Genomic DNA, 19202 nt, shown 5'->3' on the forward strand with positions numbered 1-19202 from the left:
TGTGCAGGTCGTTATAATCTATTTTGGTGGCTATTGAGTTTTACAACTGAACAGATAGTAAAATTGGGAGCTAAAATTTGTGAATGGGAATAGTGACCCATTTTTTTTTTTTTTTTTCAAAATGGGAAAAACAGGACAGGCTATTTCGAAAAGCAACAAATTAAATTGGCGTGGCCTACATAGGTAACTATGTAAAATAGACCGGAACTGTTTCGATGTGGCTTGTTTTCTGGAATCATCTTGTTGGCCAAGAGAGTAAAGACAGACAAGGAGTAGAGCTGCATATTCATTTATTTGAGGATATCATCTTTCACTTGAACAGGTAAATGAAATTTCCAACTCTCTCCTATCTCTAGTATCATTCCTACCACATATCCAGAGTCTACTCTGTTCCTACAACTCTAAGAGCTGTGACTGGCAAATTCTCTAGCTTACAATTTTTCTCTTTTCAAAGAACATCTTGCTGATGATCACAATAAAGTCACAGACTTTGCCAATCTTTCATACTCATTTCAATCATTTCATGACTTGCGATGGTGACATCACAGAAAGATCCAACATACGAGGTTATTTTGGGGCCACCCAAATTCAATAAAGGGCGGAACCGAGAGGATTGTATGAAAGGGTGCAAAATGTAGATGTCGAATTTTGGTCTTTGGGGGATTATTCTGGCTTCTGTGGCTCTCGACGTGTGCATACTAGTTCCCATTCTCCCAGTACAGACATATTTTTTGCACATTTCAAACACCCTTTGCGGCCTGACCCTAAGTTGTTTTAGTATTAAACCTCCACCTGCCATATTCTATGCTACACAAAATTAAGAAAATGGTTATCGAGACTCAAGAGACTGACCTCTGTACCAACAGATCAAAAGAATTGACATCGTATTTACTTTGTTGTTTATAAGGCTGTTCACAGTTCAAACTGCACATGTGCATTGAGATACAATTTGGGAAATATATCAAGTTGAAGGCCCCAGAGACATACGCAAAATGCATTTGGATATCAACAAGCATGGTTTCCACAAGAACTGTTTACACGTGAGAGGCCTTCACCTTTGACATATTTCCCACAATGCAGCTTGCTGTGCATGAGCAGTTTAAACCGTGAATAGGATTATTTCGGAAACCTGAAGTTACAGGCATCTTTTTGATAGAAATCCATGGTTACATAGGAATATGGAGTAATACGGATTCCAAATCTTGAAGTTGACTAAGACAGACTGAGATTTGTTGTGTTGTGAGAGAGTTTACCTCTACCATAATGTCTTGGTGGTTTGTGTACATCCTTAAGGTGGATGTCTCCTTAAAGCATCTCCTGAACCGCCTTCTTGATGCAGCTAGCGGAGATGCCGAACATCTCGAGCAGTGCCGCCGAGGGTCCGCTCCGAGGGACCTCCCTCACCGCAAGTTTCTTCACGGTGATGTTGGGGAACTCCGACAAACCGGCGCTGACTGCTTCACCGATACCTCCTACATAAAACATGGAGTTCAATACCATTAATTTGTGCAAGACATTTTTCATTTACTTATCTGTACGGGAATAAATAAACTCAGGTAACAAGCCTGTTCTGTCAGGTATCCCTGATATCAAAATCTAAAAACACAACAAGCACTAGTTACATATCAATTAACATAATAACCCACAACATCGCCATGTTACATATGGATATCATTTGCTGCTGATAATGCGATCCTTAAATGTCTTGTAATTAAGCACAGTTCCCTGTAGAGAGAGTGTTCCATAACTGAGCCCCATAATGTTGCAGACTGCTCTGGTATAATGTTACTCTAGCCGATGGACAGTGTAACAGACATGTCAGTTGCCTACCCTGTGATAAAAATTTATAATGGCCAAATGATATCTTTGCAGTTGCATTATATCCCATCATTATTTACTGTGTTATTGGAAGCAGGGTTCGAAATACATTTTTTTCCTGTCAGTGTTATCTGCAATATTGCAAGTTGTCAGAAATATTACCTGCAGTTTAGGACAACTTTTGGCAAATGTAGAAGCCATGATTGTTTCTGCTCTAGGACTACATGAGTTTTAGTATGCTGTTGTGATTCAAAACACCAATCCTAAGATTTAGTACCCTGTGGAGCCTATATCTTTACTTCCTCTTCATAAATGTTCAATTTGAACATTTTCAAGCCCTGGGTTGTATCTGCTTATGAATACAGATAAAGTCTATAGTTACTGTAGTGCTGCGTACCGGTACTGTACCGTAAAAATTGATTCGGTACAGGTCCAAAATACCGGATCATGAAGTACCGGTATTGTACCGATATAAATTTGTGACTGACCTCACGCAACACCAAACGTGACCAAAGTGACACAGTACCTTGGAACATCGTAACTAATATGCAACAGATCATGCAGGCAGGATGAGAGTTTTGGTAGCAAGGCCAAGGGAGTTTGGCGGTATGAAACTTAGTTATGTTCTTTGAATAAAGATACTGACAAGTTGAAAACAGTTTATGGTTTTGTCATTGTTCAAGTTCAGAAAAACACATGTTAATTTTGTTCAGGTACAGGTACGTACAGGTACACCTGTACCTAAACCTCTGTACATGTACCTGTACCAGTCCTGATGTTACGTTTAGCTACGCAGCACAAGTCTATAGATGTCTATCATACTGTGACAAACAAACAAACAGACTGACCCTCAGGGTAGTGATCCTCCACTGTGAGAACCCTCCCACCGGTCGCCTCGGCGCTGGCCCGCAGGGTGTCCACGTCCAGCGGCTTGATGGTGAACGGGTCCACGAGGCGCACGTTGATGCCGTCCTTCGCCAGCTCGTCGGCCGCTTTCGTCGCTTCCAGCAGGGTCACGGCGGCGCCGACGATGGTCACCTGATCACTGTCGCTCTTACGCACAACCTGAGGATGTGTGTGATAAAATACAGGATTCATTTCAGATAAACAACTTCACAGAAGTCTTCCGAGAAGCATGTGTGGTCTAGTAGTTAGCGCTCCTGTTTCTTACACAAGGTTCCGAGCTGCAGTTACTCCCCAAACCTACATGTACATTTGTACAGCAAAGAGTTACCCACCACAGGACAGGATATATGACAAGCTACAATACACTGTTTGTTAAATACAGGTCATAGAATACCAGTAGAATTTCAAATGCCAGCTATTGTAACTCACTCAATCTGAGGCCTGTGTTACACAAGCTCTAGCTACCTGGGGCCAGACCAGTGAAAAAGCTGCTAGAAGTGCCACAAGTAACATACTGAAAAGTGTTTCAGCCCACAGGACAGGATATATTGCAAACTGCAGTCCACAGTTTGTTGCATTTCTTCCACAGCACATGATAATTTCCCTGGTGCATTATACCTTGTACTAATCTGTGCCTGTATAAAGTGTATATGATTATAAGGTCTTTCTCTCTCCTTCAAATCTGTGAAAAAGGGTTTTTCTATTGCCTGGTATCAGTACAAGCTACAGACATGTTGGGCAGAACAAACAAAAAACAAACAAACAAACGACTGACCTTGGCCTTGCCGACCTGGAACGGCTCATCGTTGCTGTAGATGACGGGCGTGGCGGGACGACTGGTGCGGATGTAGCAGATGCCCTTGGTGTTGGCTGCCAGTTCACAGGCGCGCTCGCACGACACGGCGTCGCTCGGATAGAACACCACCGATCCGGGGATGGCACGGAACATGGCGAGGTCCTCCAGCGCCATCTGGGACGGACCATCCTCACCTGGGGGAGGGAACACGTGTCAGTTATTCTAAAGACCATCTTTAAAAAAAACTCCATAAAGATGGGGAAGGATTATTGCATACTGGCATTATATCCCCTAAAGGTCCTGTCACAAGCATCATGACTGGTTTATGGCACTGACAGCAAATTAAAGACACTTTTTGGACAGTCATGGATATACTGTAAAGATCTGCCTGAAATTTCATGTTTTAATGTCAGGGCTTGTGTACATGTACAACACATTTTAAAAAAATCATCAATATTCCTTGTTTTACCTTTACCATAATACTGTAAAAAAAATTCCCATACCGTTTCCTCAATGATATTGCCCAACAGATGTTGTCTTGCATTTAGAAGTAACAACCCCCCCCAAAAAAAAAACACACACAAACAAACACACACTCTAAAGTTTGTCTGCAGCAACACTTACCGATGGACACGCCAACGTGTGAACCAGACAGGTTCACGTTGCTCTGGGAGATGGCGGCCATACGGATCTGGTCGTACGCTCGGGACAGGAAGCACGCGAAGGTGCTGCAAAACACGACAGCACGGTCCCTCGTGGCGGCGCCGATGCCCACGCCCACCATGTTCTGCTCAGCGATGAAACACTCCACAAACTGCTCGGGTTTCGCCTTCTTCAGCTTCTCCGAGAAGGTGGAGTTTTTGACGTCGGCGTCGAAGGCCACCACGCGATCGTTTGCCTGGCCGAGTTTCGCCAGACCTGTGCCATAAGCAGCACGTGTGGCAACCTGGACAGCAACACAGATTATAGTTCATTTATAATGGTTATCTTTAATGGTATTCTTACTTTCATAAGGTTTTCCACAACAGTACATGCAAACAAACAGCTATACATACATACATACATAAAAACAAGTAGACACAACTAAAATCAACCTAGACAGTACATACTAATATATGAATAAGTCAACACGTTGAGTTTAACATATCGTTTACACTCCTGGTTTTAAGGTTTAAACATTCTTTCATGCATTTACCTATCTCCTAGAATGTAATTGAAGGATAGAAAGCGGAATGAAAGGTGAATAGCAAATTTCTTTAATGCAAATTGAACAAAAGCAATCAAGTATAACAAAGAAGGTAACATGCTCTGTTAAGATGTTGTGAAATTCAAATTCCTTGTTGTCACATGAAAAAATTGAACTTGCAAACAAAGAGCTTACCAAACTGATAAAGCTATTCTCTGAATTTATTGTATACGCATATATCAAGTTGAAATTGTAATGTACAGAAAAGAAAGCTATTCCAGAAAAACATTATGAAACATCTAAAATATGGGGCTGCCACTATTGTGAAATTTGAAAAAAAGACCTAATACTAATAGACTCTTCTGAAACAGATAGATCTATCACAAGCTTGCTGTGTTCTTCTGTCCTTGCTTAACCTTGTTTCTTCTGACTAACCCTTTAACCAATACATATTCAGTGCAAAACCACTACTTCAGTGGGAGAAGGTTAACTGAAAGTACAATCAAACAAAACAACGACCCAGGGCTGTCTCCAGGACCCACCCGTCCTGGGATGGAAATTTGATCGCTGGGATGGACACAAATGTCCCGAAATCTGAAGCTTATGATGTATTTTTGTAAGCTCGACATGACAGATTTAGGCCACACCGATTTTATTTGTTGATTCTCAGATTTTTTTCAGAAAAAAACTGGAGCGACAGGGAGAAAAAAAAAAAACATAACATAAAGCATACGAGGATTATTCAAGTTTCAGCTTTGTATGGCTTGTTTTAATGCAATGCACCCATTTCTTTGATCTTGTACTATAATTTCAGTCACAAAATTATCTTTTGCCATGTAATATAAGGATTGATATTGAGAAATAGATTTAAAAAATGAAAAACTAACTGTAACAGCTTTTGATCAATGTGACCACACTTTTTAGGCATGTACGTGCAAGCCTATAGGGCGTATTCAGTCACGTGACCCTCCCTCTAGCAACGAGCACCGGCCGCCATGTTGGTGCTCACTTGATAGTGGAGCCCTATGGAACTCTCCGTATAAATAGCAGATGTTTTCTACGCCATTCACAATTTCCCTTCGGAACGTTTTGTCTCACAATCATGGTGTTTTGCCTCGTGGTCAGATGTTTGATTGGGACTGATAAAGCACACACTGATCGGGTAACAGTAAGATTGGTTTGGCGTTTCTCGTGTAGGTAAGGGAACATACGAAGGGACTAACGACTGAAACAAAAGTGGATTTCTGACATACGAACAGCGGATCTAAATAGTTGAAGTTTGAGAATCAACGTGAGTGTATGGAAAGCTTTGTATCTGGTCGAAAAGCAAATTACAGGCCCGTTGTGTAACACAGTCGCGGCACCGTGTAGTCGTTGCTTGAGATCTGATTAAACCTCCTTGTTGAGATAAGTTCGTAAACTGGCGGGTCTTTCAACGTCGAACTTTCCCGATCATAACGTACTCCCTGCCACCAAAATTTTTCACGACACTCAAGACACTGTACTACGTGGTTGCAGGCCTTGGAACACTTGTATGATGTGAACTGATTTTATGCGTACTCTGTAAACAGTGTAGCGGCCATGTTTGTAGGCAGCTGGGGAAAACATTTCCTCGCTCGTCGATAATGGGTCATTTCCAGTAGGTGAAATTGGATTTTTGTAGCGAAAAGGATGTGAGGCTGGAGACTCTTTGCATATAATAAAACAGCGGTCAGACGACTTCGCATTCCTTGGAAATTTAGAGACCGTCGGACACCGAGAAACTTCGCTGCCAGGTGAGCACCAACATGGCCACCCACGGAGGGCAGGGGTGATGACGTCACGTGAATACGCCCTATATAATCTATTTTAGTGGCTATTGAGTTTTACAACTGAACAGATAGTGAAATTGGGAGTAAAAATTTGTGAATGGGAATAGCAACCAATTTTTTTTTTTTTTTTTTTTTTTTCAAAATGGGAAAAACTGGACAGGCTATTCCGAGAAGCAACAAAAAAAATTAGCATGGCCTTAACACAAAAAAACACATAATGATTAAAAAAATTATAATATGGGCTTCCAAACAATGAGTTTGACGGAAAAAGTCTTTTAAAAAGCTTTAAAAAGCTGTAAACAACCCCGCAACAACCCTACCTACCTTATCTCCCAGACTGTAGCTGGGTGGCTGGGTCATCTTGATGTTGGTAAGGTCGATCTTGGGCGCGTCGTCCGTCATGGGCTGGGGACCGACGTTGTTCTCCCCAGCGATGAGACCCTGGATCGCCTTGATGGCGCCGTCGGAACGGTCACCCATCGGCTTCCCGTGGAAGTTCTCCTCGTCTTCCACACCTGCAGAGGATATTCAAATCTTAATCTCCAAAAGAATTTACTCAATTAAAGGAGGTGAAAATGTGTACCAGGCTACATTTAGTTTATTTGCAAACCTGGTAAACTGCCTCATGCTGTAACACACCAGGTTTGTACTGAAAAATATGAGCTGCATATTGGGACTTTATAGTCTTTTCCATAAGTGTGGTGGGTTCTTTTACGTGCTCGAGGTGTGGCTCTCAACAAACATGGGACAGACATTTAACTTTCTATCCGAGGGATGTCCCTAACCAAAGCTAGGTATTCATTTTCACTTGAGTGAAGTGAGGAAAGTGGGTTGAAGTGCCTTTCCTAAGGGCACAACGTCAACAGGACAAACCAGGGGATCTGGATTTGAACCCAGGACGTCTAGGTTCTGGGCCAAATACCCTGCCATTACGCCACTGGGACACCTCTTGGATGGGAGGTAAAGCCTGAGGTCATGTGTTTGAGGAAAGCCCCACCTTGAGCACACTAAAGAATCCATCACACTTATCAATAAAATTTGAGGTTCATTCTAGTGTGATTGGATCGAACAAAACATGATCAGTTGGGTCTTATGCAGTTCATACTTGAAAAACTACCAAATGGAGAACATGCAGTTTACTACAAAATCATGCATACTGTTGCCACCAATTACAATTACATGGGGTGTGAATAACTTTGTTGTTAAAGGAGTCCTAAACTCCAGAAGGCGGTGTTATTTTCCACTAGATTATGTATCAATGAATACATAATCAGCCGACTTTTTACAAAATTCTGCTTGTGATAAATTTCACAAGGTGTGTTTTTTGAAACAATATTATATTCATTAAACCCGTGCAGACCCTACCCATGTATTCCCTATGCGTAAACATACATCATTAATCGTGGATATTTTCGGCATAAATGAGGGTGGTTCAGCACAATAAGAAGGCCAATTGTTACTATAAGATATAAAAGAACACATAACAAGACAAGTTTTTCTTAACCCCCTGACATTCTTTTATAATCTAACTTTTGTCAGGGCTTGTCAGGCACACTGTATTAGGCCATAGACTGAGGTTGTTTAATTTAATTAATCAGAAAATAGAGGGTCACCTGGGGAATTCGGTAGAACACTGAATGCTTTTTGATGCGCACAGTACTAGTGGGTACTTTATCGTATACTGTAAAAATATCCATTTTTACTTCCTAAAATTATCATCTATTGGAGTATAACTCCCCCCTCTGGAGTATAGGACTCCTTTAACTGTACAAGTATAGCTGATGACTAACTAGAGATGCTCTTTTGCCCTTGTATATCTTGATGTTAATAAATCTTGATGTGTTACACCTTGAGCCAGTTTACTGGTTGTGCAACAGAAACAACAACAAAACAGTCTACTTAGTGAAAATATAGAAGTACAGCTGAAGACTGACCAGGGATGCCCTTGCCCTTGTAGGTCTTAGCGATGATACAGCTGGGTTTGCCCTTGACAGAGGACGCCTCGTGCAGAACCTTACACAGCGCCTCCACGTCGTGGCCATCTACAACATACGTGTTCCAGCTGGGGGAAAACACTTAGAGTTAGACAAGTTTTAAAAACTTCACTAATGTTCTATAGGGCAAGTATGCATAAAAAATCTACAACAGGCCAAAACAAACTTCTTTTTTGGTAAATTATAATTGAAATCAAGACAAACTTGTAGACATAGGGGCTGAACATATCTAAAAGAGGGGATTGGACAGAAGCAAGGTACAAGCATACTTACCTGACATACTTGCTAAATGTTAATACATGTTAATACATTTTGGATTTGCTTACCATTTAAAATGTTACTTCATGCATTTTGTTAAAACCGTTATCCTCTTTTTTTCTATATCTGAAACCTGATGGTTTAGAATGCCCAAAACAACTCTTGACCTATAATACTGTCAATTAGAAAACCAACTGAAACACTAGGAAAAAACAAACACAGCAAACACACAAGCAAGCAAAAATCCCCTACCCGAAAGCCTCTGCCCTCTTGCGGTACGTGTCCATCTCGTGTTGCAGCGCGGTGGGCTCGCTCTGCCCCAGCCGGTTCACGTCGAAGATGGCGACCAGGTTGTCCAGGTTGTAGTGGCTGCCCCAGGCCATGGCCTCCCACACAGACCCCTCCGCTGACTCTCCGTCACCAAGCATACAGTACACACGGTAGCTGTAAACAAACAAACAGTTATTACATGTCTCCCACACAGACCCCTCCGCTGACTCTCCGTCACCAAGCATACAGTACACACGGTAGCTGTAAACAAACAAACAAACAAACAGTTATTACATGTCTCCCACACAGACCCCTCCGCTGACTCTCCGTCACCCAGCATGCAGTACACACGGTAGCTGTAAACAAACAAACAAACAAACAGTTATTACATGTCTCCCACACAGACCCCTCCGCCGACTCTCCGTCACCCAGCATTCAGTACACACGGTAGCTGTAAACAAACAAACAAACAAACAGTTATTACATGTCTCCCACACAGACCCCTCCGCTGACTCTCCGTCACCCAGCATGCAGTACACACGGTAGCTGTAAACAAACAAACAAACAAACAGTTATTACATGTCTCCCACACAGACCCCTCCGCCGACTCTCCGTCACCCAGCATTCAGTACACACGGTAGCTGTAAACAAACAAACAAACAAACAGTTATTACATGTCTCCCACACAGACCCCTCCGCTGACTCTCCGTCACCAAGCATACAGTACACACGGTAGCTGTAAACAAACAAACAAACAAACAAACAGTTATAACATGTCTCCCACACAGACCCCTCCGCTGACTCTCCGTCACCAAGCATACAGTACACACGGTAGCTGTAAACAAACAAACAAACAAACAAACAAACAAACAGTTATTACATGCCTCCCACACAGACCCCTCCGCTGACTCTCCGTCACCAAGCATACAGTACACACGGTAGCTGTAAACAAACAAACAAACAAACAGTTATTACATGCCTCCCACACAGACCCCTCCGCTGACTCTCCGTCACCCAGCATGAAGTACACACGGTAGCTGTAAACAAACAAACAAACAAACAGTTATTACATGTCTCCCATACAGACCCCTCCGCTGACTCTCCGTCACCAAGCATACAGTACACACGGTAGCTGTAAACAAACAAACAAACAAACAGTTATTACATGTCTCCCATACAGACCCCTCCGCTGACTCTCCATCACCCAGCATGAAGTACACACGGTAGCTTTAAACAACAAAGAAACAAATTCAATGTTGCTTTCATTATCAAATCTACCTGGTCAGGAAGGTTGAAGAAATGACATAACACACAGAGTATGGTAAACTGAACAATAGATTCTTCAATTTTGTTCTTTCACATCTTCTTTTACTTTGGATTTGACTTTGGCACTAGTGTTCTTTTTCGACATTTTAATTTACGGCATGTATTTGTTAATTTTGCAGCTACTTTGTAGAATTTACAGAATGGTTGCAAACTTTCTTTTTAACCACTATATATATAGATAGAAATTGATGCGAGCACCGATGTCATCCATATAATCGAATCAACATGGCCTTAGTTAGACCGAATTTACACTTGTCCTTTGAACTGTAGTAGACTACAGATTTTTTTCTGGGTGTCAAAAGAAAACTACTGTCGTCTACTACTTAACACCCTCGGAGGCTGTAGCACTACACTTCGGCGGAGGTTCTGCGAGACTTCGAACCAGGTGTAAAGCAAAATTGTAGTACACAGGTAGTAAACTACAATTCGAAGGCAACAACCATCTTCGATCTGGCGTAATTCGAACTGGTCATTCTCTGGTTTTCACAGTAAAACCGAGATGTCACATGGTCAGGCCCTTTTTCTTGGTATTTTGCATCAGATAAAACCCCTACCTTTTCACAAATAATACCCGTGCTGAAATTCCTTCCCGCAATTTTTCAAAGGTCACAATAGGTCATTGCAGTTTCATGGCAATCACGAACAGAAGGTGTCCTCTGTCACTGAGTGTAAACTGGATGCGAATCTGTAGTCTACTACAGTAGTAGACTACCATGTGTAGTACTACAGTTTCACAGAACAAGTGTAAATTGGGCCTTAGATAGCAAAAGACGTTTTCAAGAAGCTGGGAGATGTTTTGCAAAGAACCAGCTCTTTTCAAACTCTAAATTGTTCCTTGGGCCAAAATCCCATACTGATAACTTGATTTGTTTGGACAAATGTTAATCCAGTATAAAAATCTACCATTGGCAGTGCTATAAAAATGTTAGAGTAGTTCCTAACCTTGCCTTGTCCCAGTACTTGCCAGTGTAAGCCATGCCACAGGCCACACTCAGACCCTGGCCCAGGGAACCGGTACCAACATCAATGAAGTTCAGTCTCTGAAATATCACAAACATGGCAGACATGTTAGCAATGATGATCAGAAATGACCAATGATGACAACGGTACCAATCTAGGCATCAGGCATTTCAATGTTTTTTACAATTATACACAAGAAATATTGTAGACTTTGAAGGACTCTTTATTAGATAGTTTTTAACAATTCTTTAGGTAAGATTTTACAAGGAGTAGGCATGACAAGTCATTTGCTCAAACAATGCAGATAAAACACATGACTTGGCGAGCAGTGGATCATGGGTTGCAGACAGTCTATGGCGCCGCCCGTCTCTGTTGAGGGATGAACTTTCAAGCTATCATTTGCTCAAATTAATGCAACTTCACATCTGTCTAAGCAAGCAGATACAAATTACAACATCCTCATTCCCCTATCGTAACACAGGATCAGATATCGATATCTTAGCTCCTTGTATGCAGTTCCAGCACATCTAAGTAAGAGTACCAGGCTTCTTTAAGGAGTTCTTACCGGGGTGGGATGTCCCTCCAAGTCGCTGTCGATCTTCCTCAGGTTCAGCAGGTCCTCCCTGGGGAACAGGCCGGCCTGGGCCCACGCCGCGTACAGGACTGGGGCAGCATGGCCCTGGGGGGAGCAAGAGTAGAAAATATCACTTGGGACATCTAAAACATCTCTAACTTATCTGCCCCTATAACTGGGGCTGAATACAGGACTGGGGCCGCATGGACCTACACAGGAAGGAAGAATAGAAATTATCGCTTGGGACATCTAAAACATCTCTAAGTACTGCTATACTGGACTGGGGCCACATGGCCCTGCACAGGAAGGAAGAATAGAAAATATCACTTGGGACATCTAAAACATCTCTAAGTACTGCTATACTGGACTGGGGCCACATGGCCCTGCACAGGAAGGAAGAATAGAAAATATCACTTGGGACATCTAAAACATCTCTAAGTACTGCTATACTGGACTGGGGCCACATGGCCCTGCACAGGAAGGAAGAATAGAAAATATCACTTGTGAAACAAATCAAAGGAGCGAGTAGAAACAGAAGTGATCCCAACCGAGATTCGAACTCACGCCGAAACCGGAGGCCAGATCACAGGCACGCACGCCTTAACCACTACGCTAAAAGGTCGCGACCAGTTAGCCTGGTCAGTTGGAGGCGCTTGAACCCCCACTGTTACACTTGGGACATCAAAAACATCAAAGTACTGCTATAATAGTATAACTGGGGCTGCATACATGTACAGGGTGTGGGTTGTGAAGCCTTCCTGTATGACCTGGTAACTAGAAGGTGACCCAAACATACACCACACACTCTCTGTCCCTAGAGTTATGCTGGAAACAAACATAGCCACATACAAATATAAACAACACTGAAAACATAACCTTTCTGGGGAAGGTAACTATATGTACATTGTAAATACAACTTATATAGTCTGTAAGCTGCTTCTTCTCAGTTAAGTTCCTAGGCTTCTCAATTTCCACACTATGGAACTAAGTCTCAATCCCGACTTTGACTTATCCAAGGAACCGTTTCTTGGCCTCTCGGTAGTCCTTCTTGGCCAAAGACTGTCAGTGTTCGTACTTTCTCGGGCTACACTTTTCACATCTGCACATATAGCCTTTAGCCTGTTAACCTTCTCCCTGCTGCCTAACTCTGTAGAGAATTGGGTGCCAAACCACTACATGTACTTCAGTAGAGGGGCTAAAGGGTATCTCAATAAACTCAATAAACTCACTCAGTGTGCTAAGGTTTAAGGTAGCCTTTAGGCACCAAAGTTGTATTATTTGTTTGTTTGTTTACCTTGGAGAGCACGAATCGATCGCTGGAAGGGTGGCGAGGCTCAGACAGGGTGTACCTCATGGTGTTGTAGAACAGGACAGAGATGACGTCGGCAGCGCTGCAGCATGATGTAGGATGGCTGCAGAAATAAACAAGCAAATTAACAAACATATCAATATCACATCACAACAGGACAAAGATGATGTTTGCCACTCTATCTACAGCATTGTTTATTTGTTTGTATTGCATACCCAGTAAACCTCATGGCATAAAAGTAAATCACCAGGTTTGTACTGAACAGTACAAGCTGCATATAATCTGGACAGATCTATTTGATCCACTCACACAGAGAAGGACCCCTATATACCCTTTTCGATAGTGTGGCAGGTTTTTTTACACGCTCGAGGTGTGCCTCTCCTTAAACAAACTCCTCTTTCCTAAGGGCACAATGTCATGGAACAAATCAAGGGACCCAGGATTTGAACACAGAACCTCAGGGTTCTGGGCCAAACAACCTGACATTATGCCATAGTGTGCAGGACTGATACTGTAAAGTATAAACAGTTCAACACCCACTGAAATTTCTTTAGTAAAATTAACAGTGAATCAAACCTTTCTATCCTGTACCCACATACATAAATGACAGCTAGCCTGAGTACCATCCTTCGTAGTGACTGCTGGATCATCAGCAAGCGAAAAGCATTGAGCCAACGGCCACTAGAGGATGTAGCCTGGTCCTACATTGTTGTCTCTAGCGGTCAGCTTAGGTGTGTTTTACCTTTACGCCCAGTCTGCTTTATTGAACCGTTTCTGATAGCCTGTCTACTTAGCTACCTTTCTACTTCCGCTGCCACACTACTTCCGCTGCCACCCTACTTTCGCCGCCGCCTTTAATTCAAGGCCGTAAACCAACACCCCGAGCGGGCTAATCTGTCTGGGCAGGCGGGGGTCACTCCCAACGCTGTAGAGATATCGGGGAGCCACCGAGGGTATGGTTTCCAGGCTATAGAGGATGGTACTCATGAGGCTAAATCACGTACAGCATCCTACTATCAAAAATCATGATAAAAAGATACTGATCACAAGCAATTAGTATGCAAATTACAGCTTATCTACGGTCACCTTGAATATCCTAACTGAATTTCCTGTACAGTGTACATAGCACATTAATTGTCCTGCATTCAAAATGGTAAATTTATGGTCATACTGTACCTCTAACATTGCATTTATTTATTCGAATATCACTCTCATATTGTTTCAAAATGCTGCATTTTCAAGATTTTTGTACACAATACTGTCACATACATGACAAATTACATCTTTTAAAAAAAAGTTAACAAACAAATATGTCTTTTGATCAATTGTTATGTTGACACCTTTGAGAAAAGGGTCAATCCTGGGTTCCACCAAGGCTAACCCCTCAGACTGGCAGGTATGAGTGCCTTTGTGGTAAGACTCCTTTAGAATGCAAGTGCCCGAGGCAAGGAGGTGCCAACAATAACAGTCATGGTGACATTGCAGGGTTAGTTTCAGCCAAAAAGCAATGCAATGTGCAGCAAGTCTTGTTCAATATGATTCATTCTTAGTCTTTACTTATCTGTATACTTTCATATAACCGCCTTTCAGCTTTGCAGGCATGCAGCACGGCAGCAGCTGGTTATATTACACTAAACGACCTGTAACATCTAACCTTTGCATATCTAACTGCATGCATTGTTTCAAGCAAGTGAGGATGCCGGTAAAGTGCAATACAGTACTTGTTCCACTTTACAATAATTCTAGGAAACTACAAATTAAGTGTTTGATCATAATTTGCTGGCACGTGTGACCTACGTGTGGCATTGCGTAGCATGATGGTAGTGTGTTTGGCCAAGAACCCAGAGGTCCTGGGTTCGAATCAATTCCCTGATATGCCCTGACGTTGTGCCCTTGGGAAAGGCACTTAACACAAATTCCCTTGCTTCACTCAGGTGAAAATAAGTACCTAGCTTCGATTAGGGACATCCTTAGGATAGGACGTTAAATGGAGGTCCCATGTTTGAGAGCCACACCTCAAGCACGTAAAAGAACCCACCACACTTATCGAAAAGAGTAGTCCATTTCAGCATGAGTGGATCAAATAAATCTGTCCAAAAATGCGTCTTGCACTGCTCAGTACAAACCTGGTGTGTTACGCCATGAGGCAGTTTACATGGTATGCAATAAAAGCAAACAGAACTCACAGTGTTGCAAATTATATGAGCTGTCAAAATAATTACAATCTTATGCCACACTGTTTATATTGAATAATCTTAAATAATGTCCAAAGTCATCCCTTCCCAGGAGCGATTTTCTACAGAAATTCAAATGGACATCGGTTCAGATAAAATGACAGTAATCTAATTTAAAGATTTTCCATCACGAAAGATTTGAACGATCCTTTAAAATCTAACGACCCCTGTTACAACTAAAAGAGCACATGGTTTTCACAAATCCATTAGACCCCATGGCACTTGATGTCAACGTGCTTAGCTGTTTAGGGGAGTACAACATCTAGTTGACATCAACACCGAGCCATTCAACGGCACAAAAATAGCTGAGTCCAGTGGAAAAACCTGACATGACCCGGCGTAACATGTGGGTCGAACGACCGGCAACGCCATTTTTATTTCCCGCCTAAACCCAAAATCACTTCCCTCACTTCACCCCCTCGAAAATCGCCCAAGAAACGAAAAACGACAGTCCTTACCCTGACTTGGAGGCGCTGGTAGCCTTGATGCTGTCTATGCGGAGCCGGTTTGCCGCGTCCTTTAGAGTTTGGAGAGTTTTAGCGTCGGGTTTTCGGTAGTCTGCCATGGTAGACGTGATCTCCTACAACACATGCACGGAAAAGGGCGACTGAGTTGGTGAACTTTAACCCTGAAGATCGTCCACTATTTCAAGGTGACATGTTAAAATAGATTCCATAGAATTTTGTATCAGAACAATATATTCCAGTATTAAAGCAACACTAACAGTAAATTTAAACACTTTGACAATTAGCTAAATATAGTTGAGAATTTTTGTATAGGCTGTACTATAAAATAGTATATATAACTAACACTCCTACGAATGGTATAGCCTGAACATGTGTGAATCTACATGTAACGCCGCTGAATTTTAAAGGGACACATAAAATTAATAAAAGTACATCAAGATTATGTATCGAAGCAGTATATTGTAGACATACAGAAGAACAAGGGCCAGATTTATTAATAATATCATTAGCTACAATCATCTTAAATCTCCGGTAAACGTAAAAGTTAATACAATGTATAAAAAGAACACCCCTACCAATGGTATAACCTGAACATGTGCGAATCTGACGTTGATTCGTTGGATACTCTCAGTCTAGGATTATAGCAGGAAGTAAGATATTTGAACTAAAGTGAAACTTTAGATAAAGTCTTGTGACTAATGCTGGTTAGAAAACACACATTCTGTCCATGGTTTAAAAGGAAGAGAGATGACAAAGAATGACACAGCACATTTTCTGAGCAGGCTATGGTCAACCAAGGCCTTGGGGTCAACCTACATGCAGTTTGGGCATAGTAAATCAAAAACTAAGGTTAGACAAAGTATTAAATATTCCGACTGCTGAAAAATTCGATATTAAGATACGTTGAAATGAAGGGCAGATCTAAATGGGTGTACGAAAAAAGTTACTACCAGAAGTGGATTGGCACTAAAACATTTTTCTTCTTCATTTTTTTCCAGACTTGGCAATCAAAGGATATTAGCAGACGCCCTTGGCCGGCTATCAAACTCCTCTGGTAAATTATTCACCATATTTTTTCCAATTGCCAAGGAGGTTCCTTGCAATTTCTAAGGGCAATCACACATTGAGTAGGGTCGAGAATGGCGGGCGTGACGGGGGCGTGACGCGTCACATTATCGCCTCAGCAGGCAACAACACGTGTGATACCTGTCTACCCTTTGATAGCCTTCCTTCTACTAGCCTGACAGAATGGGGTTGATACAACATCAGGTGTTGTTCAGACACGACAACCGGATCGTGTGTGCGGGGACTGGCGAGTCATCTGATCTACTGAGTACATGGCTGGGTATGCTTGTAACGTTACAAAAATGGGAGGGAATACAGAAGGAAATTGCGTAATTAAAACTAACAGGACACTGTTGGGACTGCAGTTCAGCGAGAAGGGGGCGTTAAATTCTTCCGTCCAGTGGAGAAGCCACATCATGGTGTCAAACCTTCGCAGCCTAAAGCCGAACCCAACACACTTATCGAGAAGAGTAGGAGTGAGAACGTTTCAGGCTCATGCCTTAATTCTCTTCAATAGCTCATGACTGGAGTGATGACAATGCTATCCCACCCCCTCCCAATACCGTGCTCGGCACAGACCAAGAAGCAGTGGGTTTAAATCAACCTCCTTGCACAGACACACCTGTCGACTTGCAAACGCAGTCCAGAGCTAGTATATTTCTATTGTTCACTCTAATAAATCACTCAGCCGCAAAAAGCCATTCTTACGGCAATTACAATACTCCTAGATCCGATGTATAGGGCCATAAATTTAAACGATCGTCTCAAAAAATGCTTGGAGAGAGGTCAGACCGTCTCGTCCAAAAATGCCTTTCTAAACGTACGGACTACCACGGCAAAGACCTATAGAGACAGGCACACAGACAAACACACACGCACACACACAGACACGCCTATAACAATACTTAACTTCCTCGGGGTGAAGTATTAAACCACTACACACCTTTTCGGTGGTGCTGTTGGGTCCGTCCGCGCCCCTCTGTCTCTTGTTAGACGTCGACATACTGAACTTCCTCGTGCGAGTCGGGCCTAGCTGTAGAGGAAGTGGAAGTTGATTCCAAGAACGCGTGGCTCTGCGCAGGATGTATGTCGGAAGACACGCACACAGACGTCTTCGAGGAATCAGCAAGGGTTGTTAGATCTTGTTAAGGGAAGCGGGGATGAGTGAGTGTTAAGGGTACCTGACTGTCCGTGTCTCCGTTCTGCGTCGTGACGCTACACAAACAGCAGCCCTAAGGCACAGAGGTTAAGGGTCAGTGTTTGGAAGGGTTTGGCGCCAGACGAGGATTACCTGTTGAGCCGCTCCTGAGTCATTGTGACGGATGGACGAGTCCACTGCACGGAAACCTGGAGGGGCGATTTTTTTATTTCTTTTTCAAAGCCGTCTTGCTTAGGTCACCAGTTATTTTTATTACGTTGGTCAATGTCTTGATGTTTTCATCGATTTTGGTTTATGTCGAAGGAAGATAAAACTTTATTTCAATGATTGTTTTGTTCGTGGGCTGTAATTCGCCCCTGAAAAAGTAACAGGTCAAGATTTGGGCCATGCATGTTTTGGGCCAGGCTTCAGGAATTTTGTTAGATTTCTTCACCACGCCAAGGTCGCAACACAGGGCAACCTTCAGGAAACTAGGTCAGTTGGCACTGGAAGATAGTCTGCCATGATCTGACATAGTTAGGGAATACATACTAAAAAATGTGCAGGTTGGCTATACAAAAAAAAGATGACAAAGTAGAAAGCCTGACAAAAACGCATAAAAACACGTCAAAAAACAGCCGAAACCCATGCTCTGCTTGGAGAGTACGGAATACAGACGCTAACCGGTCGATGCCATATCCCAGTGTATCATAACTTCTGGGGGTACGTGGCCAAAAACGTTAAGAAAATTAAACACAACATTTCAATTACAAATATACGACAGTATCGGTAAAGAAATTAGTGAGAGAAAAAAGTGCACCAGCAAATTGCAAAATCATAATCATAACATCTATATATATATGAAACCCTGATATTCTACACCACGAAACATCACGGTGTTGACTACTCTCCAAGCAGAGGTTGGTGGGGAAGATTGTGACCATTTCATCATATGCCCCGTTTGGGGAGAGCGGACAAAAAACGGGGCATATGATAAAACGGTCACAATCTTCCCCACCAACCTCTGCTTGGAGAGTAGGTGTTGACAGCCATCGAACGTTTCAAATGGTGTTACCATGGGCTTTTACGA

The 19202-nt window shown here is 42.5% G+C and overlaps 1 protein-coding gene across 1 annotated transcript; it reads right to left on the reverse strand.

Moving 5' to 3' along the window:
• Positions 1 to 273: 273 nt before the first annotated feature.
• On the reverse strand, positions 274 to 18282 carry LOC136435719 (transketolase-like). Its single transcript, XM_066429402.1, has 12 exons — positions 17918 to 18282; positions 15901 to 16022; positions 13194 to 13311; positions 11891 to 12004; positions 11308 to 11405; positions 9022 to 9213; positions 8452 to 8579; positions 6842 to 7032; positions 4145 to 4466; positions 3500 to 3714; positions 2667 to 2883; positions 274 to 1472 (listed from the first exon to the last, which is right to left on the reverse strand). The coding sequence occupies exons 1-12, from the start codon at positions 17975 to 17977 to the stop codon at positions 1306 to 1308; spliced, it is 1944 nt and encodes a 647-aa protein (XP_066285499.1). The 5' UTR covers positions 17978 to 18282; the 3' UTR covers positions 274 to 1305.
• Positions 18283 to 19202: the final 920 nt, after the last annotated feature.

The sequence above is a fragment of the Branchiostoma lanceolatum genome, chromosome 5 (assembly GCF_035083965.1).
Source record: "Branchiostoma lanceolatum isolate klBraLanc5 chromosome 5, klBraLanc5.hap2, whole genome shotgun sequence".
Classification (NCBI taxonomy): domain Eukaryota; kingdom Metazoa; phylum Chordata; class Leptocardii; order Amphioxiformes; family Branchiostomatidae; genus Branchiostoma; species Branchiostoma lanceolatum.

Bases quoted from the DNA above. Each gene is read 5' to 3' on its own strand.
- LOC136435719 (XM_066429402.1), bottom strand. From the start codon at position 17,977: ATGTCGACGTCTAACAAGAGACAGAGGGGCGCGGACGGACCCAACAGC. The intron at 12,005-13,193 runs GTAAACAAACAA...TGCTCCCCCCAG, and splicing joins ATCGATTCGTGCTCTCCAAG to GGCCATGCTGCCCCAGTCCT. The intron at 2,884-3,499 runs GTCAGTCGTTTG...ACACATCCTCAG, and splicing joins TCCAGGTCGGCAAGGCCAAG to GTTGTGCGTAAGAGCGACAG.